At 42.6% G+C, this 24,341-nt stretch overlaps 2 protein-coding genes across 4 annotated transcripts; one reads left to right on the top strand and one right to left on the bottom strand.

The window, feature by feature from the left end:
* Positions 1-1,088: 1,088 nt before the first annotated feature.
* LOC141758591 (retinol dehydrogenase 13-like) lies at positions 1,089-7,848 on the bottom strand. 3 transcript variants are annotated; one of them, XM_074620162.1, is made up of 7 exons: positions 7,751-7,848; positions 5,058-5,176; positions 4,786-4,941; positions 4,592-4,696; positions 4,265-4,477; positions 3,970-4,071; positions 1,089-2,216 (listed from the first exon to the last, which is right to left on the bottom strand). In XM_074620162.1, the coding sequence occupies exons 3-7, from the start codon at positions 4,925-4,927 to the stop codon at positions 1,894-1,896; spliced, it is 885 nt and encodes a 294-aa protein (XP_074476263.1). In that variant the 5' UTR covers positions 4,928-4,941; positions 5,058-5,176; positions 7,751-7,848; the 3' UTR covers positions 1,089-1,893. The 3 variants fall into 3 exon arrangements, with proteins under 3 accessions (XP_074476263.1, XP_074476262.1, XP_074476259.1); XM_074620161.1 differs by having other exon boundaries at positions 4,592-4,693; positions 7,631-7,842; XM_074620158.1 differs by having other exon boundaries at positions 7,631-7,840.
* A 3,774-nt stretch (positions 7,849-11,622) lies between these two features.
* On the top strand, positions 11,623-24,210 carry sbk1 (SH3 domain binding kinase 1). The gene is made up of 4 exons (XM_074620171.1): positions 11,623-12,098; positions 20,631-20,872; positions 21,811-22,013; positions 22,511-24,210. Exons 1-4 carry the CDS (start codon positions 12,061-12,063, stop codon positions 23,336-23,338), a joined length of 1,311 nt encoding a protein of 436 aa, XP_074476272.1. The 5' UTR covers positions 11,623-12,060; the 3' UTR covers positions 23,339-24,210.
* Positions 24,211-24,341: the final 131 nt, after the last annotated feature.

Genomic DNA, 24,341 nt, shown 5'->3' with positions numbered 1-24,341 from the left:
ATCAGAAAGCATCATGCTCTAGAGACTTTGACAATCTAGAGAGCAAAGGAGAACCCAGTGATTGTGTTGCTCATCGACAATAACCACCATCTTCTTGGATGGCACCAGCGAGGGTCTCCACTGTAAACCAACACTGAGATAAACGATCCAGGGTTTACAGTTTCAGGGCTGATGCTGATCTGCGTGCATTAGTGCAGAGAGTGGCCCTTATTGATCTGTACTTTGGGATTTACTGTTGGAAAAAGCCCTATGCAATGGATCCCTCCAATACTTTTGGGGATGGATATTCTTCTTTGCAGCCGTCTGAGAGGATCAGAAATATAAGATGAGTGCTTTTGTAACTTGATTTGTTTTCAAAGAGGCAGGAGTAAACAAGAGCAGAAGTTCACTTATAAGTGAGCATTAGCAAGCATTAGAATAAATTATAATGCTTAAGCTTTTCATACCAAAGAAGTTTTTAACCGGGTGGGTTCACATCTAATAACCGTCCAGTTTTCTGACCTTTTTTTCAAAACATGCCCTTATGCTTTATGTTTCTAATGTGTGTTTTCTACTTTTCTTACTATTAGCTTTCATTAATATAGTATGCAAATCGTTCCAGTTCATTTTGAAAATTAATTTGCATTGTCTACTTTTATTATAAACATTATAATAATATAATTGTAATGTAGGGGCAGTTGTAAGTCCTGACTGATTTGCAGTGCATTGTCATCTAATGCAATCTGCACTGATTAATCAACATTAACACAAATCTGATAATGTTTCTATGATGGATTACCAAGGTCAAGCAATTTCAAAGTGTCTGTAAACTGACTTAACTTAAAGAAACTAAATCAAAGGCTTCCAAACTCTCTCAAATCTTAAACATAAATGGTCAGCAGTAATGTACACATGAAAGATGTAGAACCACTACTGTATGTATTTTAATGCTAGCAGCCAGAGGGCGCTATCTGTCAGCATTTTCTGCTTGAATCCACAACGATAAAACCATTTGAAGTACTCTCAATGAGAATCTACAGTAAGTATGGATGGGAATGCCTCCCTTTGTAAATATACGGTTCAAATTACTGAGACACGGCTCGCTCATCCTCCTTAGTGTCTGTGTGGAATAAAGCATGAAGCGTGCGTGAAGCATGTGTGAAACACTGTCTGACTGTCTTTATGTGTGATGGGATTTTAGGGGTGAAATGTTCCAACAGGCATAAAAACAACAAAGGCTGGCGAGATTCAAATTTTCAGATTTAAAAAAATTCAAATATTCATGTTTTATGATGGAGATTTTTTGGATCATCCTGCTGGCCTTTCTGTTTTATTTTCAGACGAGATGTTTCTCCAAGCCCCCTCCAGTGGTAATCCCACCGACTGTATATATCTCAAGATGTTTTTGTCTTTGCGAGCACTGTATTTTAGCGGTTCATATCATTTTTTCCCCCAATCTGTTTGATTTAATACAAATAACTTAAAGTGAGACTATGTAACTTTTTTTACTGGTTAACCTTGTGTAACAGTAGCACAAGTAGAGATAGTCAACAAAACCACGTTAAGCTACTAGTCCTACCAGACCAAGTGTGGCTGTAGCAGCAAAACCCCTGAGTGTATTGAAGTGAGTGAGAGTGAGTTGGTTTATAAATTCAACTTGTCATTTGTAAGGGAACAAAAGTGCTAGTGTTACAGTCTTGCTTTTTAAAAAACAAAAAAAAAGAGTCAAAGGCTGCTCATTAAACATGTTTTAAAGAAAATATCCTGATGCAGGAACATAAAGACATGTACAAAAGACTGCCTTTATACAGACAACCAGACTCAGACTGAGACAGTTAATTGTTCCAGTGAGCCTGGCACAGCTCAAGCCATAAAGGTCCATTATGCCCTGCTGGCCCAGATGCCAGAGCCCGCCTACAGCCCCATAGCACTGACAGCCGGTTCGGGACTCTGTCCGTGTCTCTGCGCTGGGACAGTCTGTGCAGCTTTGCTGTGGACTTCTGTCGGTGGGTTGGACTTGCCGGATTGTCCTTCCTCCTCCAGACCCACCAGCCTGCTGCTGACCTCCCACAGCCTACGAGCTGCCTCCTCGTCCAGGGCCTGGGGAGCCGGCTCCTTTTCCGTCATCACATCGTAGTACTGTCCCGTCACCCCCTCCATCTCCTCAGACACTGCCAGGTAGACGCTGGGCTGGGCCCCCAGCTCTGGGCTCTTCACCAGCAGGGAGAAAAAGGGACCTGTAGGGGGGTTGGTAGAGACCACAGGTTTAAACTTCGCAAGGAAGACCATGTTTTAACCATCTTTCAGATCCGGTCCTTTATTAAATGAAATGGCCGAAGTCAAGTACCGATCCAAGAACTTACTGGATTCATGGTGTTGTCGGTGGTATATGACGAAACGAAACACTTACATGAATGTGCACCATCAATTGCAGCAATAAATTCCTCCATGCGTGCTATATTGACTGAGAAAGCTCAGTTCTCCTGCTCACGGAGCAGTGCCTACATGTACCAGGATGCATTGCATGCGAGCTTCTGATGCCCAGAGGATCCCCGTCGGCCATATCCTCTTGCATGGCTAATGCAGCCACAGCCTTGATCTCTATCCACTGCATTTCTTTGGCTGTATATTCTGGCTCTAATAAATACGTCTGAATATCCCAGAGAAGAAGACTAGAAGCCCAAGCTGAAATAGCCTGTAGTTCTTCCTCGTCGTTGACACATCAAATGACGACGCTGGATGAAGGAAGAACAACAGACTATCCAGCTGCAAACTCCGCTTTCTCTGTCAATACAGCACGCACAATCGACTACATTTACCATCAACACTGATCGGACATCCACATTAAAGGTGGCCTGTTTTACCTTTAACTTCATTTTTTTGACAGCTACATATACGCATTACTTTACACATTAAGGTTTCACATACAAAATGACCTTATACATTACAATGCATTGTTCATGGATGAAACTACCCAGTAGTATATTAAATTGTTAAAAATTTAACTGCTTAGAAGCCTTGAGTTCTGTATTTTTGCCATCGCTATCTTGGCTTCTTTGCAACCAGAGGTGACAAGAGACGGAGGAGTACAACCGAACACTGAATAAGACATTTTTTGTCGACCAAAATGTTACAGTTACCTTTCATGAACTGAAAACACACTGTGAAAGGGTTAAAGTTCTAAGATGAAAACACAGACAACACCCAGACTGTGGTAGCGACCTGTCAATCACAAGGTAGCCACGCCCTGAAGCAAACCCTGCTTTATGGTCTATTTAAATGAACATCATGCTGTATTGAAGAAGACTTGAAACTAGCAATTGAGACCATGAACTCATGTTTACAATGTTTACTGAGGTAATAAATCAAGTGAGAAGTACGGTCATTTTCTCATAGACTTCTATACAATCAGACTTCTTTTTGCAATCAGAGGAGTCGCCCCCTGCTGGCTAATAGGAAGAATGCAATTTCAAGGCACTTCCGCATTGGTTTGGTGGTTGCCCACTGCTTGTGCATCATTAATGATACTCTATTAATAAGTTACAGGTATTTTTCTTCATTGAGTACTTTTACTGTTGATACTTATAGATATTTTTTACCAAAAATATTTAGTTACTAAGGTACCATTTTCAAAGTGGCTAATGGAGTATTTCCAGTGTGGTATTGCTACTTTTGCTTAAGTAAAGGATCTGAATACTTCCTCCACCACTGCCTTAAAACCAAGAAGATAATCTTGAATCAAATGGCATAGTCAGAAAACTAAAACTAATGTTTTTTACAATTGAAATGTTGTGTATAGGAAACTTTTCAAAAGAGAAAATGCAGTCAGTTTCTATGATTATTTATACAGACCAAGTAGATAAGAATAGAAGGTTCACCCACGCCATGCATCAGAGCTCATACACCCAGAGCTAATTGTTGCATGTGCATTAGGTAAGCATTTATTGATTTCTCTAAATTCAGAATCCAATCAGAAAGCAGGATACTCACTGAGCACAGAGCTGGAGAACTGTGATTGGTGCAGACCCGTGTGCCTCCCGAGCTCCGTGGCAACAACGCCGGGGTGCGTAGCGTTCACCGTGACTCCTGTGCCTGTTACACACACACACACACACACACACACACACACACACACACACACACACACACACACAAACACAAACACACAAACACAAACACACACAGCATTGTTTAAAAATACATGTCCAATGGCCAATTACAAACAAGAACATAGGCCGTACTCCCTCCCACACATGCCCACGTATGCAACGGCCAGTAGACTTGCCTTGTAATCGCTTGGCGAGCTCTCTGGTGAACAGAACGTTGGCAAGCTTGCTCTGACAGTACGCCTGCTTGGTATCAAACTTCTTCTTCTCCCAGTTCAGGTCCTCGAAGTCGATCTTTCCAACGATGTGGGCGAGAGAGGCCAGGTTGATCACTCTGCTGGGGGCGGACTCTTTCAACTTATCCAGCAGAAGATTTGTCAACAAAAAGTGGCCTTGAGGAAGATCAGAAACTATCAGAATCAGGTGGTGATGGAGTAAGGGGATGTAAAGATTATCAATTTTCTTACAGAGAGTTTAGCAAAAACAGTTTTTTCCAGTCAAAGTACCTAAGTGGTTAACTCCAAACTGCATGTCAAAGCCATCCTCTGTCTTCCCTGCTGGACATCTCATGACTCCGGCATTGTTTATGAGTACATCCACGCGCTGCTCTTCTACCAAACAATAAATATAATGTTTAATATGCTGTTATTTAGCGTGCTTTATTTCTATAACTGGAGAGCGAGATGTTTTGTTTACTCACCTTGTTTGATTCTCTCCGCAAACTCCCGAATGGACTTCACAGAGGCCAGGTCGAGGTGACACGCGTAAACGTGAGGATTCAGGGTCTTCCCTCTGATTTCCTTCGCGGCTGCCTCGCACTTCTCCATGTCCCGACATCCCATAATGACACGACCCCCTGAGGATGCCAGAATGGGAAAAGAAAGAGTGTGACACTGAGAGCAAAAATAACCGCTGAAGATTTGGTACATTTTGTCTTTTTTGCACCAAATCAGAGACACGTTTTCTCCACACCTCTCTTAGCCAGTTCTTGGGCGGTCCATTTCCCGATGCCTGTGTTGGCTCCTGTTATAACCACAGTCTTCCCATTAATGGTAGCCTTACTGGGACACCGGCCTCCAGTCACACGGTTTCTATGAGGAGAATTAAAGTTCAGTCCCATCTTCTTTAAGCATCCTATTTCAGCATTTAAACCTATAGGCGATTTCTCTCAATCTACGGCAAAACATTTCTGATCTGTCTCTCTCTTGCTTGGCTCCGACTGCACCGAGATTCGACTTTTTCTACCTTGTGCCACAAACAGTTTCCAAATGGACAAAGCAGGACACTGCAACACGACCTCAGAACTCCAGGGGCCCCAAAAAAGCTCCAGGCTTACTGTGTGTGAACTGGTTTGTGCTAATTTAATAAAGAAATGATTCCATTTGTTTGGGAATATGCAGCAATTAATCACAATATCAACTGACAACAAGGGCCTTAGTTAGGTGGAGCTATGTTTGCAATTAAATGATGTCACCAAACTCTGTGCACACCCATGAGAAGAGGTCTAATCACATTCAGCAACGTAAGTTAAAACACTTATGTGGGTTGACTATGATAGATGCTTTAGACGCGTCAAAATCTAGTTTTAAGACCTTCATTGTTTCAGTTTTGTGTTTATATTTTGCATATATGTTGTATATTAATGTGTTTAATCAAATTGACACACAGCAAACTCTGGGACATCTAACTCTCCAGAATAGGAATACAAAGAGGGGGATGAATGAGGGGCAAACAACTCTGTTTTACCCAAGGCCCCACCTCACAGGCTGTGACTCCAGTTCTCTGACAGACAGGCGAGTCACCTATGCACCCTGAACTGAGAGCCAAACATAAGGTTTGGAAAATGTGAATTATTGCATGTTTTTTTTGATATTATTATTTATTTTTGTATGTGCATTTTTTTTCTTTATTTAAGAGCTTGGATTTTAATTGTTTTCATGCGTAATTGTGCGTCACTTTGACCTTTGACTCCCTCTCATGGACAATATTCATATAATAAACTCGCCTACTGATGAAGCATAAGTGTCAGCAGTTTTAGCCGGCTTCAGTAGGATTAACTCCAGTTAATGGTTGCGACTTAATTTGTATTTTCACCCACATTACTGGCTGAACACCTATTTGTTTCCCACTCTGCTTTAGTGCGTCTGTGGCTAGATGGATGCGAGGGCATCCGGGGGAATCCACTTTTAATGGCCCTTTTATACTTTGTCCAGGGCAGACAGGTGATATCTCATCGTTAATACCGTCTAATGCATTTAAATGAGCAGCTGACTCTGACTTTTTCATATTATTTTCACATTCTATGTATCATTTTATCATATGTATTGTCTATATTGTAATTTTATTACGACGGTCTATTCTGTACACACGTCATCTATTACACATCTGACCGTCCTGAGAGAGGGATCCCTCCTCAGTTGCTCTTCCTGAAGTTTCATCCATTTTTCCCCCCTGTGAAAGGGTTGTGTTTGGGGAGTTTTTCCTTATCCGAAGCACAGATATACAGATTGTAAAGCCTCTTTAGGGCTATAATTGACTTGACTTGACATGTCACACTGTTCTATCTCAGTAAGATAACAGATGGAAAAACATAGAATTCCTTTAAGTTCACACTAGTCTTATTAACTGTGAATGAGTGAACAGAAGGTCATCAACACCTCTATTCAATACAATACAATCACCCTGTTATAAACGCTGCCTTTGTGCAGCATATCCATCTTTATAACTGAGCCAACGAGGCTGTACTTGTGGGTTTGCTGTACTGGATTGAATATAGTGGTAGTTAAGTGCAGTCCCCTCACTATGGGAGGAAAAAGTAAGTATAATTAATAACTTGACATAATTAGTTTACCTTTAGTCCAGTACAACAAGAGCAAGATTTTGATCCAACACGTAAACATTACATTTAGGCGTTCAACAAATCGTGTCCAAGCTTTAAAGGGTCCCATATTATAAAAAAGTGAGATTTTCATGTCTTTTATATTATAAAGCAGGTTTAATTCCTATATAAATACTGTGAAAGTATCGAAGCGCTCAATATACAGAGAAATACACACAGCCCGTATTCAGAAATTGTGCGTTCGAAACAAGCCGTTAGGATTTCTGTCCATTTGTGATGTCACAAATATACAATATATAGATTATTACACGGTTTTAAGCGTAAACACTCTAAATGGGTCCCAGTTTATTTCCTGTTGCAGTGTATGTGAATGTGAATCAGCTGACAGGAAGTACACATGGACCCAGACTGTTGCAATTTTGTTGCAATTCCCTTGAAATGCACTGAAACGGAGCGTTTCAGACAGAGGGTAAATACAGGTACATTCAAGCAGACAGTAAGAGGGAAAAAAAGTTTTTTTTGAACATTACAGCATGCAAACATGTTCTAGTAGAAACCCAAAATACAAGTATGAACCTGAAAATGAGCATAATATGGATCTTTAAGTCTGAACTTATCAGCAGCAGTGACACACACATATAGGCTACAGTGTAGAATATACAGTTACATCATGACACAGTGGCCTTTTGGTCATATTAGTACTCACTTCAGTAAAACAGCAGCTCCAAACACTGTTCCAAAAACAGAAACTGGTAAAATATATTTGCTCATGACTGCCGATAAATGCTGACGGCAAAATATACCATCAAAATAAGGTTTTTAACACCTTTTCCACAGCTGATGTGAAAGCACCAGCAGCACTCCAGCAGCACAAGGTTACCGGCGCATGTTTTTAGCGTCATCAACTGCGACTGACCAATTGCGAGGAGCAAAAAGTCCAATGGCATTCTGGGAAATAGAGTCCCAATTGAAATGTTCATCCAAAACAAGCAATAAACAACTTTTTGTTGTTGTTTTTATTGGAGGTTGTTGCATTTTTGTTTGTATAAGTTATTTTTTATCAATAAAAACGGAGATAATTATGATATTCAAATAATCTAATCTAATAATAATAATAATAATATGAATATTTATATGAATATGAATATGAATAACAATAAACACGTTAATTTATCAATAGAAATAATGATAAGCAATCTGAAAAACTGCAATGATAAACAAGTTAATTTCTCAATAATAATAATAATAATAATAATAATAATAATAATAATGATAATAATCTGGGGAAAAAAAGCTGCAATGATAAACAAGTTTTTTTGTTTTTTTTTGGAGGTTGTTGCATTTTTGTTTGTATAAGTTATTTTTAATCATTAAAAAACGGAGACGATTATAATATTCAAATAATCTAAACTAAATATAATAATAATAATAATAATAATAATAATAATAATACTAATAATAATAATAATAATAATAATAATAATAATAATAATAATAATAATAAAAACACGTTAATTTCTCAATAAAAATAATAATAATAATAATCTGGGAAAAAAAGCTGTAATGATTAACAAGTTGTTTTTTTGTTGTTGTTTTTTTAACTTAGTTTATTTGAGAGGGACATTACATGTAGGCATTGTTACACTTGATTAAAGTGCAACCGTTGCAATGAATATAGGACATCTAGCCATAGCTAATTTGCAGACCGTGGCCCTGGTTATGGGAGGATTTGGAGTCAGCAGAAAAGAAGAGGACTGTGATGCAGTGGGAGATAGTGTTGTTGCTTTAAGTTGCTTTTTCTGTTTTTGGATTGTGAAAATGATGCAAAATTACTCTGCTGTTGTGATTGTAAGTCATTCTATCTTTGGGGAGCCAGGTGAGACTGCAAAAGTGAAACAGCTGACTTTGGCAGGTCACACTACTGCCTGGAGGTGTGAGAGCTGGGAGCTAAAGAGCTTTGTATGCCAGCAGCATGCTTTTCAATTCAATACTTACCTCTTTTTTTCCCTTGCCTGTTACTCCACATGTTCTCTAAAATGAAAAAAATCTCTCTTCTGCTAAAGTTTAAGTACCTGCTGTTCAAAGCAAATGTTGCTAAATTCTCCAGAGCTTTAGTTGGATTTATTTTCTGCACAAAGCATAGAGTGTTTGGAGCGAAGTGAAGATTTCAAAGAATATTGACAGGGGAAAGTAAATACAGCTCGTGTACATATTCATACTCATTCATAATAGACAAGGCCCCACTCTCCTTTCCTCCCACATTTCCTAAATGACAAATGTAACTCAAATACTCTCACATTAATTCGGGTTTGTGGCATGCCTCAACAGTTTAAGGCATACTTTCATTGTTGTAAATGATGGTGATCATTTGATTTTGTCTTCACAGGAAGAAGAACACAAACGCTAGTTGTATTTTTTAGTTCTGTCGAAGTTGTAGGTAGTTCTAACCCTGTTCTAAAAGCAGAGCAGAGTGAAATGAAAGTTGAATTGTGGTCCACAAAAGGCATATACAGTAAGTCCACAAACTTTAAAGAGACCACTCTCAGCTTGAGGCCCTGTGTAAATATCCCTCCACTACGACACTGCAGTTTATAGGGCAGCTAGGACACAAAGTAAACTCTGCATGAAGATAAATTTGAGAACAGTGAAAAAACAAGGCCACCCCCTTTGCAACAAGACATGAAAAAACTTGAGGTGACACATAAAAAAGTAAAAACTAGGTCGTGAGTCTGAGAGAGGGGGAGAGAGGAGGAGCAGCGCTGCTCTATTTGTTCACAGCTCAGAAGTGTGTGTCCCCACGGTGTGTTTGACCCCGGATGCTCTCTGCTGTCAGCCAGCAGTGTTTGACCTTCGCTGTGATTTATGACGGCTCTGTTCCCCAAGATGACCCCGGAGGAAAGTCTTCGCCTCGCTGCCTGTTGGAAATCTGCTGTGTGAGACACCTGAACGTCTCAAGATGTGCTGAAGATGCAGCTATTTGATATCCACCCAACAACCAACAAGGATAAAAACACCCGGACTACGGTCGTAATATTTTGTTTCAGTAAACAGGAAGATCATATTCCCAAGGATTCATTCTTCCTGATAGGGTGACCGGATCCCAACAAAAGCAAATGTGGGACAAAGAGTATGTTTGTGTGGGACAATGTGGGACACATTACCAAGGCTGAGAGGTAGTCTACAATTTTTATATAATGTCTATCTAACCTAAATAATAAACATTTCTATTCTGTCTTTTATCTTATAACATCTCTATGCTTTGCCCGAATACATCCATAGATCGGCACATCTCTTTTTGAGCCGCACTTTTCTTGTGAGACTCACATGAACTGTGTCGCATCATGACATATTCCCCCCTGTGTGAAATTGAAAAATAACTGGCAAATCTCACAAACAACTCTGAGAATCGCCTTCTACCAACTTATAAATAGTTTCACAGTCTTTGTTGTGGCTGCTCTTCCTTTTCTTTGTGGTAGTTTCCATCATTTTCTGACTAAATCTGCATAGCTTGTGACTTTGCGGTGACTTGCAATTTTCTCCGGTGGGCGTGGCGTAGCAAAGACGGTGAAATGTTAACCTGCACTTGACCCACTTGTGACAGCAAACACAGCCCCCGTGATGACAGCTTTCAATGCTTTCTTCACAGCCATTGGATAAAAGCCAGATTTAAAAAAAAAAAAATGTCTGTCCTTCAGTGGTTTGACTTTTGAAAACCAGAGCCAATGAAAATGTGGGACATCGTCTCAATATGTGGGACGTGGGATAAAAATGCTGTGAAGTCCCTCGTAAAGCGGGACACCTGGTCACCCAACTTCCTGATCCTGGACTGCTTGAAAACAATCACTCTTCACACAGTCTCAGTATGAGACTGACCTGCATCTCTTGCAGAAAATCAAATCAATAAATCAAAGGAATAAAAAGAAGTTACTCCTATAAATGTATTACGTGAGTGACATTTGAGGGTCTGAGATGAGCTCAAGATGGGAGAAAGTAACACAAAAATCTCTTCCAAGAGGATCTTCATGGGCACAACCCATCTGATCTTTGATGATGATGCACTTAAGGCCATCGCTGTTATGTCGATGCTGTTTTCTCAGTCCAATCTGCTCTGCTTGGCAGACATGTCTGGCAGGAGGCCTGTTGTTAAACATGTACAGTAAAAGGGGAGCTGCCAGGGCACTGAATTAATTGAAAGTCTTGCCTCGCCGTTACCTAATAAGGACAGTTGGCAAAGTCACCCCCTGCAAGTCCTCGAGGCCATAAGCTGTTGAATTATGCAAGAGCAGAGCAGCTTGTTTGTTCCTTCAAAGCATGAATCAAAAGTAAAAAGCATCATGGTACACACTGAGGATGGATGGTTTGGATGATTTGGATGGTTGGATGGCAGCATCCAGGCGCTAGGACCCAGGACACGTGAGCACGATTAGTTTGCCAGAGGGTGGAGACGGTGAACAATGAGGGAGCTGACTGGTAGGACCAGCAGAGGAGCAAGATCTCATCCTCCTCCTCCTCCTCCTCTTCCTCCTCTTCAAACCCAGAATCCAGCTGGACCGACGGACAAAAACAGACCGACAAGAGAGCAAGACGCAGAGAGTTCAGAGAGAGAGTGGGAACATGTAGATTGGTCCATGCATGCTGCAGAGAGCAGAGGTTTTTTGCTGATGCGTGGATGCGAGTGAATGGGTCTGGGTGTGTGTGGTGCTGAACTGGGTCATGCAGACCACTGGAGGAGCGAAAGATAAACACGCACCCTCCTCCTCTTCCTCCTCCTCCTCCTGCTCCTGCTTGGCAGGTTGAGATGGTGATGGTGGGCGCACAGAGGAGGGATCCCAGCCTGTGTCCTCCTCATCCATCTCAGCCTCCAGCGATCAGATGATGCTTTAATCCGCCTCCGAAAGAAAAGTCACAAACTGGAAGGAAGCATCTCCAAAGAAGCAGGACAGCTCAGCTATAGGGGATCCTCTCTTGTGCATCAGCAGCAGCAGGCTGAGATCTCATCGGAGCTTTTATCAGCTGTGAAACTGCAAAGGTTTTTGAGTTTTTAAAAAAAAAATGGACCTGCAGTTTTTTTTTTAAGCACCTAGACTTGATCGATAACTTTGAAAGGAGGAGATCCATCCATCGGTTTCCTGCAGGATGCAGGACCATGGAGGAGAGAGACAGGTCGCCAGCAGGTGAGTCACCTATGCACCCTGAACCAAAAATAAGGGTTGGAAAATGTGCATTATTGCCTGTTTTTTTAATATTATTATTTATTTTTTGTGTGCATTTTTTTCTTTATTTGAAGAGCTTGGATTTGGATTGTTTTCATGCGTAATTGTGCGTAACTTTGACCTTTGACTCCCTCTCATGGACAATATTCACATAATAAATTCGCCTACTGGTTCAGGGTGCCCTGAACCGAGAGCCAAAAATAAGAATTGGAAAATGTGTTTTATTGCCTGTTTTTTTTACATTATTATTATTTATTTATTTTTGTGCATTTTTTTTCTTTATTTGAAGAGCTTGGATATGAATTGTTTTCATGCGTAATTGTGCGTAACTTTGGTGTCGTCTGATCTTTGACTCCCTCTCATGGACAATATTCATATAATAAATTCGCCTACTGATTCAGGGTGCCCTGAATCGAGAGCCAAAAATAAGGTTTGGAAAATGTGAATTATTGCATGTTTTTTTTATATTATTATTTATTTTTGTGTGTGCATTTTTTTTCTTTATTTAAAGAGCTTGGATTTGAATTGTTTTCATGCGTAATTGTGCGTCACTTTGACCTTTGACTCCCTCTCATGGACAATATTCATATAATAAACTCGCCTACTGATGAAGCATAAGTGTCAGCAGTTTTAGCCAGCTTTAGTAGGATTAACTCCAGTTAATGGTTGCGACTTAATTTGTATTTTTACCCACATTACTGGCTGAACACCTATTTGTTTCCCACTCTGCTTTTGTGCGTCTGTGGCTAGATGGATGTGAGGGCATCCGGGGGAATCCACTTTTTAATGGCCCTTTTATACTTTGTCCAGGGCAGACAGGTGATCTCTCCGTTAATGCCGTCTAATGCATTTAAATGAGCAGCTGACTCGATAGAGCAGACCCTGACTGTAGAAGCACAGCCTGGAGGGAGGCTGGTAATGGACTCTAAATGAAAGGCAACAGCAGCTAATACACACGGATTTTGCTTTTGTGTCACACAAGATCAAGAGAAGCAGCAGCACTGATGTGGCTGGGACCTTTAAAGGAGGAGTTCATGCCAAAAATAAAGTAAAAATTCAGGGTCAAAGTTGCTCTTCCTGGAGCAGGTAAAACTTTATACGGGCAGAAACAGTCAGCAATTATACTGAGCTTTGAGTTCCAGCTGAATTAATCATCACATTTAATATACATGACAATGATAGATGCACTTTTGACACTAGTAATCCAAAAACAAACACACCTTTAAAGAGCAGACACATGCATATAAGCCTGGGATTTTAAATGAAAGTGGAGTCACAAAGAAAGCCACAAAAAATACCAAATCTTCCTTCAAATTATTCTCCTTAAATTAATCAAAAACATCCTGGGGGTCCATAAAAACATCTCAAACATGACCTGCAGAGCCAGGAGGGCATCTGCCATTACAGCCAACAAACAACAAGACTGCAATGTTATGGCTTGATATGTGAAAACAGCAGATCCCAGACAGTTGGCTCCCACACACCAGCTAAACCCATCGACCCCCCTCACATTAGCCACAAAACTCAAAGAAATGCACATATAATACACCGTTTTACAATGAAAACTGGAGAAATGGTGTTAAAACATCATCTCATCAACATTTTAATCAGTTTAATGAAAGAAAATCAGACTCAGATCAGCTGCTACGGGAAAACATGTCTGCTCACAGAACAGACATGATGCTAAAAAATGTCAATTAGGACATATAGAGGACATTTTCTTGTTCAAAAGTCTGTGCCCCTGCTGGTTGGAAATAAAGAAACACATCACATGCATTACATCCTATAGCAAGCCGGCATTATGTTAGTGAGAAAACAGCTGCGTAATGATACCCCCCGTCAATCAGCGTACATACTGTGTACATGTATGTGTGTGTGGGTGTGTTCATTCATAGACTATGAGTACATGCCATGAATAGTTTGCATTCATGATTACTGTATTTTTTACATTCTTTATGAATCAATGTTTGATCTATTATGTTGTTGTCTTTAATTGTCTTGTATTTTACATTGTGTCCTACACTTGCTTTTGCAGCTATGACTAATATCCAGTCGTGCAATTAAAGCATGAATATAAGAAAGAGACAGAGAGAGAGAGAGAGAGAGAGAGAGAGAGAGAGAGAGAGGTTAATTGCAGCCTCAGCAATCACCATCAGTGCATTGATTGTGGTTAGAGGCTACTGTATATGAGCGCCATCGCAAATCACCTTATGCTGGTAGTTTGCCTTGAAGTGGAGGGCGAAATGGTCTGAGAAAATAAGGAGCAATGTCCTCCTTAGCGATGCTCTTACATCATTCAACCACGCCCCCTTTTAGACCCCATTTTCTGAGCTCATAATAGAGTCACATTTCCCCATGTATTTGACATCAAAGGGACGCAGTCTACAGCGTGTGGTACAAAGGGAGGGATGCTTCAATTCAGTCTCGCTGGATTTCCCCAATCCAGCTCTCTCTCTCTCTCTCTCTCTCTCTCTCTCTCTCTCTCTCTCTCCCTCTCCCTCTCCCTCTCCCTCTCTTGTCACATGAAGCCTCCCTATTGGAACTTGAGGCTACTGGATGGTGAGAGAGTGGGGGTTAGGTACAGTATGTTCCCTGGGTAGCTTAATGCAGTGATGTTTCCCTGTGAAACGATTGCTTTGCAGGACATGATTACGATGAGGGTGTTGATGCCATTATGATGGCATTTAAAATCAGATGTTCTACAGTTTCTAATCCCAAAGCCTTAATCCCAAACTACAATATTGATTTATTTTTTCCAGTGGGATTTTTTCTTTTTTTTATCGTTGTGCCCAATTTTTTTTCCAGTCGTGTCTAGAAGGTAACATGCAAATTGATGGATAAGGTTAGGCGTTGACCTTGAATGGTTAAGGCTAGGATGGGTCATCGGGCAGCGAGTCTCGCGAGAGTTTTTGCAAGTTTGCGTGTTTGAAAAAAAGACTTTATAATCTACACAAATTCGATTATTATTGCCTTGTTTGGGAGTATTAGTTAGACTGGACCATAGAACTTGTATGCACATTAAAACACCAGGATCTAATAGCCATTTAACAATTTATTGCGTGAGGATAATGGGTGGAGGATGGATGACGGGTGTATGATGAATGATGAACGATGATGTATGAATGATGTTGATGATTGTTCTGTACAATAAATGAATGAAATCAATATATATTGCCATGTTTACCACAATTAGAAATAGAACAAGAAATACACAAGTTATCTTACATTATTAATGCATCAACTTCCTGAGGATACTTTCACATTCTCCATCCAGATCCTATTTATAACAAATACAAGTCAGTACCAGTTAACAAATTATACAACCACTGTCTTCTAAGATTAGACTGCATTATTTACTGGGTTTGACTTTATCTCACAGGTAAGTGGCTTATATCACACAGCTCCAGAACAATACCATGATCTATTGAGGAACATTAAATTAGGATTGATAACATGTATAAATAAGTCATAGGATTTAAACCATACGTCGTATAAACAAATTGTCAGAATCATTATGAATAAACTTATGAACCGTACACACCCAGCCTTTTATATAACCTCCCCTTCTTTAGACTGTGCATTAACAGGTGAATCTGTACTCACTACTACCTGGTCTCACCAAATTGACAGGTTTAAGATTTTGAACAGGGTTAGTTTCTAGACATAACCATTTCTTTTACTTCGTTGGTCATCTGTGGTCTTCGCACAGTGTCCTTCACGCTGATTTCCACTCGCGGTCATTGTTTGGATCCCTTTAACCTTGGATTAACCCTTCCTGGGGTTTAGGTCATCCCAGCAGTAAGCCAATGGCCACTAGCATTTCTGCCAGCTCCATGGGATGGCATACAGTAGAGAGAGAGAGAGGGGGATGATGGGAAGGACAGTAGAGCTGAGACAAGTCAGGGACGGGTTACACAGCACTCAGTCCCCAGCAGGGATCCTCCATATGGACAGCCGGGCAAAGCTCAGAGCACGTGATTTGTCAAAGTGAGTGCCCGTGGCCCAGGCCGCTGGTCCACCTATCACAGCGCAGCGGGAGGTTTCTTCAGCCGTGTGTTAGACGTAGGCAATAAACCCACCGACTCACCGGCCCTGATGTTCTGTGTAAGGAGGGTGACTCAGTTTTTTTACACCTGAGTAAGCAACAGAGTGTTCTGTCACGAGGGAGGGAGCCCATTTGGTTTTTGATCGAATGACAGATTGTTTCGGATCACAGTGGTGTGTTTTTATTTCGTACAACACCGAGACAACAAGGAGAGGGATAGACAGAAATTACATCTGTGTGTGTCTAGTCTACGCATGCAGTTGTTTTCTCTCAGTCAGTGAGAGAAACCACACATCACATCGTATTTCACTCACAGTTTTCACTTTGACCCAGAGGCGAGGCACGTTGGGCATTTTGACAGTAAATTGGACACAGGAGATCAGTCTTCAGCCATAATGACTCTTCTGCCGAGAGCAAAGCAACTAATCCATTAGTAACGGAGAGAGGTGGCTACGTGAGGCAGCCTCTGCAATCTATTTCTTTCTTTCATTAGCCCCTTGTTTACACTTTCTGGAACAGACAAGAGACAAAGAGGAGAGGAGGGAGGAAGACTAAAGTTGTTAAAGATGAAGAGACAACATCAACTCTATCGTCCAAATTGTCACCTTTTTTCCACGACTACACAATTAGCTCGTGAATCTGTATTCATGTTTGAACCTCACCTCTGTGAAGTCTTTATGTGCTAATCAATGTCATGTCACAGTTCATTGCAACTGTATCACTCACATAGTTTACACTGGGAGAACTCACTGAAATCACAATTATTCTCCGTGATGAGAGTCACGTGACAATACCACAGATATTTGTCCATCTGCAGGCTCTGTTTCCTGTGTTAATGAATTGTTAAAGTTACTACAGTTAGTCTCTGGAGAACAAATACTAGCCATGTTATTGAAGGCAGCATTGAACGTACTTAAATATGCAAACAAGCTAAATGTCTACAGTGTAAGTCTAAGGTTAGGCATTGACCTCAAATGGTTAAGGTTAGGCATTGACCTTGAAATTCTCGTGAGAGTTTTTCCACGTGTTTGCAAGTTTTCGCAATTTGCGGGTTACCATCTGGACACGACCACAAGGTACAGCTGAAGCTGTGTATGACATTGTTTTTTTGTCAGAAACCAAAGTACTGGACAAATTAGAGTTTTCGTGCTGGATGAAAGGTTAAGGGATCAGTTATCCTGAAAACATGGGGAATGTGTGCACCATATTTCATAGCATTAAAACAGATAGATCCGTACACCAAGTGGCTCCCGTTTGAAGGATTTTATTGCTGTAACATTTCGAGCATCAGGCTCAAAGTCTGAAGAAGAGCCTGGTGCTCAAAACGTTACAGCACAGGATCTATCTGTAATTCTGCTAGATATTTCTTTGATCCAGCACCCATCCTATCAGACACAGGATGTGTGTCTTTCTTATTGTTTTGGTGCTGGAGCAAAAGTTGGACTCACCAAAGTCAGTAGGATTCATCCTCTGCAGATCATGAATGTCGGCAATAGTTTGCAATAGCCAAATATTTTCATCCAGTAGTTGTTGAGATATTTTAGTCTGGACCAAAGTGGTGGAGAGAACGGCATAGCAACATTGTCATCCCTAGAGAGCCATGCTAGTGTAAGCGTGGCTAAAAATAAAGCTCATCTCTGAGAACAGTTTGTGCCACCTGGAGTCCACAGTGAGACCTCAACCCACAAGTGTAACCCTCAGAGTTCAGAGGCTAGAAACACACTCGACAAGGTCCATGTCACAGCCTGAGGCTGTTAAGTGACAGTCTGTGACAAGAGAGACGGCTGTCAGCTGCATCACAGGATAAATCTCTGCTCTCATCTCCAGCTAGGTGTTTATAGAACAAAAGGTCAACCGCTGCTGCAGTTTAATCTCATGTGTGACACTTGGAGTCAGCCACAACAGGTTTCCAGACCGGCGCCGTGGTTATTAGGACGTGAAACTGGATGTTTTTCCGGAACAACCTGTTTTGTTTTTTTAAGAGGGTTATACTGCGAATGCACTCAGCTCAATTTGAGTAATTGCTAAATGGAGCGAGTTTGCCAATCTGTATTTGAGGGGAAATTAGTGGCTGGAAAACAGATTGTCGCTGCTGAGCGAAAACCTTGCATCTCCACTTTTTAGGAATTCAGAAAAAAACGGTCTTGTTTTCAGGCTGTCCTTGTGTAAGTGTGCATTTTTGAGTTTATTTATTGAGATTTTTAAACAGGTTTTCATCACAATTAAAACAGGAAAATCACAAATATTGAAGTTACAAGGTCTCACGTCGAAGACAAAAACAACGAATAAGTGAGCAGTCCGGGGATCTGTTTGCTTACAGATGATTGACAATGAGTGGGACCGGCTCAAAAACCCACAGACATTAAAAAGAGCCTCGAGCCAAATAGTCATCTGCATGCGGCGCGTGTTGCTGTTACCTCGTCTCTCGCCGCCTGAGAGGATGGGAGAGGAGGAGCAGAGGGCAGTATGGGAGATCGGTGGGGCGTGTGGCTGTGGTTGAGCCCGAATGCTGAGTTGTGCGGAGGCTCACAGCTGCTCCCTCTCAGAGGTGGGAACACAAAGGGCCTTTGATAGAGTGTCACTGTGTGACTGATACACCAAACCTCCGTGCCCCCCCCTCCCCTCACACACACACACACACACACAATCATCTTCACATAACTTCATCCCCACACCTCCGGGGCGCTACGCTGCAGTTTCTGGTTCACATTTACAGCATCACTGCAGCCACCGTCTCCCAACTATACTCATCACATTTCAGGACTCTTAATCCAGTTCTGCAAAGGAAATGAGTGCAAAGCATGGGGGGGGGGGTTGCTTTTGTCTTTGTGGGAGCTGAGTAATGTGATTAAGATCCATGCTGCACATTCTGCCCGTGAAGCTGACTGGAAGAAGCGCCAATAAACAAGCGCTCCCTTCGCCCTGCTTCGTTCCCGCTGTTAAAGGCTACAGGGGCCACGCAGGGTGGGTGGGAGATAATGCGCGTCTGTCTGTCCTGTTTAAATGTTTAATCGCCTGGACCACGGACTGATCTGGATAAACTTTTGTGTTGACTCGCTGAAGGCTAAACTGTGGGCATGCTCAAGAATGAGTAGGCTACAATATTCATAGTCTCTTATATAAGCATCTTATGATAAAATCAAGAAGCAAGTGTTGGGGCACTTTCTATTTGCAGCGTTTCCTCCTTCGACAAAGAGTGATGAGCCAAGAACACGGGGCTGCATCCTATTTTAGTTTCGCTGTCTAATAGCTATATTTATCACTCTCTTCCCACAAGATAGCTGAGGAACCTCAACACCTCCAGAACAACTCCTCCTGTGCCGTGTTTTCATCCACTGTACATTGTTCATTAATTCATCTTTTTCTCCCTACGCAACATGCACCTGTCAGTCGACGCAGACACATTTGTGATGCTGCAGGGAGACGAGAACAAAGAGCGAAGCAGTTGCCTTTGAATGATGGATGAAAAAGGCCATCAGCAAAATTGTTTGTGCTGATTTGATGCCTATTAGTGTGCGTACGTGTGTGCGTGCTTTGCATGATTGGATGATTACATTTGATTGTGTGTGTTTGTGTGTGTATAGGGAGGGGGGTTGAAGATTGACGATGGGTAAGATCATTAGCGTGATCCACTTCATTTCCTCAAAAGGTCCATTTTGTTCAGTTTGTTTAATAGTTTTATCGTTTGCTCAATCACCGTAACCGAAGCTCACCTGCGCAGTCACTCATCTCTGATTTTTAATTTGTTGTCAGTTGTGTGTCTGACTCCATCTGCATTAAAGCAGCTGTATTTCCCTCCTAGGATCACTTTGACCTATTTCAAACTTTCGGAAAATCAGCAATAACTTTTCTGTTGCAGTATTTTCTTTTTTTTTTCAGCTTCAGCAATTTGACAGAAATACATATTGTTGTAGAGCAACCGCTGTGCAAACTAAATGTGTTTTCCAAGCAAGACTGTGTTCCCCTCACAGCACCGCTGATTGTTTCTGCTGTCGTATATGTATGAATACATCAGAGCGGTCACAGATGATCTACGGCACGCCTCGCCAGCCCGTATATATATCTCGGAGCCGTCGGCTCTCTCCATTTGTTTCCATTTGTTTGTCCTTCTACCTGGTACATATTGATTTTCCTATAGCTGTCTGCCAGTAAGTGCTGTCTGAGACCAGCCATATCTGAAAGCTGGGCCAGAGTGATCTAGAGGGACAGCAGGAAGTCCAATACATTTACTGAAAGCACTTCCCCTGTTGATTCCTTTCCCTGAATTGATTGCATGGAAATGAAGGTCTGATTTAACCACCCTGTGGGACTCGATGTACAGACAGGGATATATGGACGTGCCAATACATATAAAGATACTGAAGAGCATTCTGTCTTTAACACATTTATATCACCTGCCATCATAGCAGGAGACTCAAAGCAGTGTTTTTTGTTCCCTCTTCATTTAGTCTGCCACACAGCGTCAAGGCGAGCCTGTCTCTTTCTCCATCTGGGCCGGGACGGGTGGGCAGCGGCGGGGGCTCCCCTACGTCCAAGATGGGCTACTGCGGAGCAGTGCCCGTGGAGGACATGCAGGCCTTGGCCATCACCTCCCTGTCAGCAGCAGATGTAGCCAAACAGTATGAGCACATCCGTGAGCTGGGGAAGGGCACGTACGGCAAGGTGGATCTGGTGGCACACCGGACACAGGGTGAGTCGGTTACCAGTGTGTCTTGACCGTTTACCGTCTATCCATCCATCCATCTGCAACCGCTTATCCCGTTAGGGGTCGCGGGGGGGCTGGAGTCGATCCCAGCCGACATTGGGCGAAGGCAGGGTACACCCTGGACAGGTCGCCAGTCCATCGCAGGGCTGACACATAGAGACAGACAACCATTCACGCTCACACTCACACCTACGGGCAATTTAGAGTCCACAATTTAACCTAACCTGCATGTCTTTGGACTGTGGGAGGAAACCGGAGTACCCGGAGAAAACCCACGCTAACACGGGGAGAACATGCAAACTCCACACAGAAGGGTCCCAAGCCGGATTCGAACCTGCAACCCTCTAGCTGTGAGGCGCCAGTGCTAACCACTGCACCACCGTGCAGCCCCGTTTACCGTCTAATAAAACATAAATACAAAAAGACATTTTAGGAAGCAGATTGTTCACATTGTGCCAGCATGTCTCGGATAACCCGCTAAGGCAGATCAGCATGGTATAGAGTCTCAAGGCACAGTGCTGCTGAGACATTAAATTCGGCACTAAAAGCGTTTGTTAAAGATTTTTTTTTAGTTCTACTGTTTAATCTTTGGTTGTAAGAAAATCAAGGTTAGCGAGTCGGCTCAGTCTGAAAGCGGTCTAATTGTGAAGTAGTGCAGAGGGAGGCTGAGAGGGCAGCGGAGATTTTAAGTGCCGTGCGCCACTGAAGAGCCTCTGTATTTCTGCAGCTGTGATCACGAACAGCTGGTTGTATGTGTGTAATGGAGATGAGATTCATTCACTGTACATGTTTATATGAATGAATGTAGCAGCTGTTACAAAGACAAGGTTGGGTGGTTGGAAACCACTCCCTTAGAGTGTCAGGTTCCAAATTAGATGTTAAATGTTCGCAGTACTTACATGTTTGTATCTGATTTTTTTAAGGCACCAAAATGGCGCTCAAGTTCGTTACCAAGAACAAGACGAAGCTCAAGAGTTTCCTGCGGGAGTACAGTCTAACCGGCTCGCTTAGCTGCAGCCCTTTCATCATCAAAGTCCTGGACGTGCTCTTTGAGACGGAGGACAGCTATGTGTTTGGACAAGAATATGCTCCCGCCGGGGACCTTTTCGACATCATCCCCCCACAGGTAAAGCAATCACCCTTCCCTTCCACCAATCACCGTCCTCGCTCAGCCAGCGCTGCTCCAATCAGCCGCCCTGTTCAGACACGGCGGTTTTAACAAGCCCTCCTGGGATTGGAGCCTTGTCTCCGTGCCGGTCTCCGCTCAGAGCTCTCACTTTGCCTTAGTGCTATTCCAGTTGATGTGCTGGGGAGTGCTCGACTTCAAGGTTCTTGTAAAGACTCATTAAAAAATGGTTGCGGCGGAACTCAAAACTTAGACTCTTTTTGTTTTTCCTTTTTGGAGAGTATTACTTTTCACCCTGTTCTTTCATCCCAGCGCTCAATATAACCATCACCTACTCTTTTTTAAATGTACTGTAACCTACTCACCACGAAGCTCTTTTCTGGTATCATCTCTCATAGTCTCACCTCCTACACAATGTACTGTATCTATTAGAATGCACTAATCCGAATCTTCTCTATTTTTCTGCTTTCCTTCCCACCACTCTCTCTTCTCCTCAGGTGGGTCTGCCAGAGGAAATGGTCAAACGCTGCATGCAACAGCTGGGCTTGGCCCTGGACTTTATGCACAGTAAAAACCTTGTGCACCGGGACGTCAAACCTGAAAACGTGCTCCTATTTGACCGCGAATGCCGGCGCATCAAACTGGCTGACTTTGGTATGACCCGACGCGTGGGATGCCGTGTGAAACGGGTGAGCGGCACCATCCCCTATACAGCGCCGGAAGTGTGCCGCGCTAGCCGTGCTGAGGGTTTCCTTGTCACCACCAGTCTGGATGTGTGGGCGTTTGGCGTTCTGGTCTTCTGTATGCTGACAGGCAACTTCCCCTGGGAGGCAGCGCTGCCGGCCGACGCCTTCTATGAGGAGTTTCGCCGCTGGCAGAAAGCTGGGTGTCCTGTGGGGACCTACCCATCTCAGTGGCGCCGCTTCACCGACGATGCCTTGCGCATGTTTCAGCGGCTGCTCGCTCCTGAGCCGGAAAAGCGCTGCGGAGTCAAGGACGTCTTCTGCTTTGTCAAGTACGAGCTGGTCAGCGAACTCAGGCGCAGAGCGTCTTGCCGAGCCAAGAGAGGCGAGAGGTCGAGCTCGGGAGTGTGCACCGGCAGCTGCACTCCCTCCTCGTCCTCCACTTCATCACGTTCCTCCCACAGACACCCCGAGCCCTCCACCCCTCCAGGAACATCCTGCCTGCGCCCGGCGCCGCTCAAACGCAGCGTCCTCTCCGACCCACTTTCTCCCAGAGAGGAGCCTGGACAGCACCAGTCTCCAGGCCGAGACAAGAACAAAAGCCAGATGGTGATGGCAACTGCCATCGAAATCTGTGTCTGACCCACGCTAACGTTATCAGTGGAGACTAGATGGCTTTTCACAGTAATACCAAGCTGTGAGGAGGTGTTAATGACTACCGCAGAGACTCCAGTGAAAGAGGAGAAGTAGCCTACTTTAACCATGAAAGAGAAGCTCAGGATCACATCCCCGGCTGTGGAAATGGACATCATCAATCAGCGGCGCACACTTGGACAGCTTACCTCTGGCACGTGCCGTTTAGGTTTTGATTTGTGACCAAAGACTGCTTCCCAAGCTGAGTCCGGTGATGTTGCTCATTCTGCCATCCAGACATTTGTGTTTTCTGTCCATACACTGTGGTGGTGCTAATGATTCTAGATACTCATAACAAAAAATGATTGTCTTTTCTCACTCATCACTCCATGTCTCTTTACTTGTGTTCATGTCACGTCTCTTTACTAGTGTTTATTTATCTCAGAGTATAAGCTCCGGTGAGGCCAAAACTTCATCTGATCCGGTGATGCCGTTCAGTCCAAGGCCGATGATCTGAGGGCGATCTACGCAACTTCATCCGACTGCCATTTCTCCGACTTCCTGCCAACTTCCAGTGCATAAAATGTTTCTTTTTCAAGAGAAAGTGTTATAAAAATAGAAAAAAAGATAACCTTCATGTAGCAGTTTGTATGAGATGTGTTTTCATGTAGGTGTCTAGACTTAGAGACAGTTTCTCAGAGATAGGCATCACCTCAGGACACTTCAGTGGGTCACTTACTGTTTTATTATTAATGGAAATCCATTGACTGGCTGAAACACACATCTGCCACTTTTGAACTGCTCTCAATGAGATTCAATTCCAATGTAACAAAATAGAGTTCAGGGATTTTCTGAGTGAAAAAGGGTGGCGAACTAAGAAGAGGAGAAGAAAATGTCTTTTTATTGTTTCTTTTCTACCTGCTGTGTGTGTTTGGATGTGTATGTGTGTGTGTTTCAAATGCTAAAGCACAAGATTTTTTGTAAAGGAGGAGAACTCTTATTGAAATCTATG

Source organism: Sebastes fasciatus, chromosome 20 (assembly GCF_043250625.1).
Source record: "Sebastes fasciatus isolate fSebFas1 chromosome 20, fSebFas1.pri, whole genome shotgun sequence".
NCBI lineage: Eukaryota > Metazoa > Chordata > Actinopteri > Perciformes > Sebastidae > Sebastes > Sebastes fasciatus.
Note: the sequence above shows the minus strand (reverse complement) of the source record. Positions and strands in the feature narration are given on the sequence as shown.

What these genes read in the sequence shown, in the direction of transcription:
- sbk1 (XM_074620171.1), top strand. Translation starts at nt 12,061, where the DNA reads ATGCAGGACCATGGAGGAGAGAGACAGGTCGCCAGCAG. An exon ending in GGTGGCACACCGGACACAGG is followed by an intron (nt 20,873 to 21,810) that starts GTGAGTCGGTTA and finishes GATTTTTTTAAG; the next exon opens with GCACCAAAATGGCGCTCAAG. An exon ending in TCGACATCATCCCCCCACAG is followed by an intron (nt 22,014 to 22,510) that starts GTAAAGCAATCA and finishes TCTTCTCCTCAG; the next exon opens with GTGGGTCTGCCAGAGGAAAT.
- LOC141758591 (XM_074620158.1), bottom strand. Translation starts at nt 7,695, where the DNA reads ATGAGCAAATATATTTTACCAGTTTCTGTTTTTGGAACAGTGTTTGGA. An exon ending in TGCGGAGAGAATCAAACAAG is followed by an intron (nt 4,697 to 4,785) that starts GTGAGTAAACAA and finishes ATTGTTTGGTAG; the next exon opens with AAGAGCAGCGCGTGGATGTA. An exon ending in GCTCGCCAAGCGATTACAAG is followed by an intron (nt 4,072 to 4,264) that starts GCAAGTCTACTG and finishes TGTGTGTAACAG; the next exon opens with GCACAGGAGTCACGGTGAAC.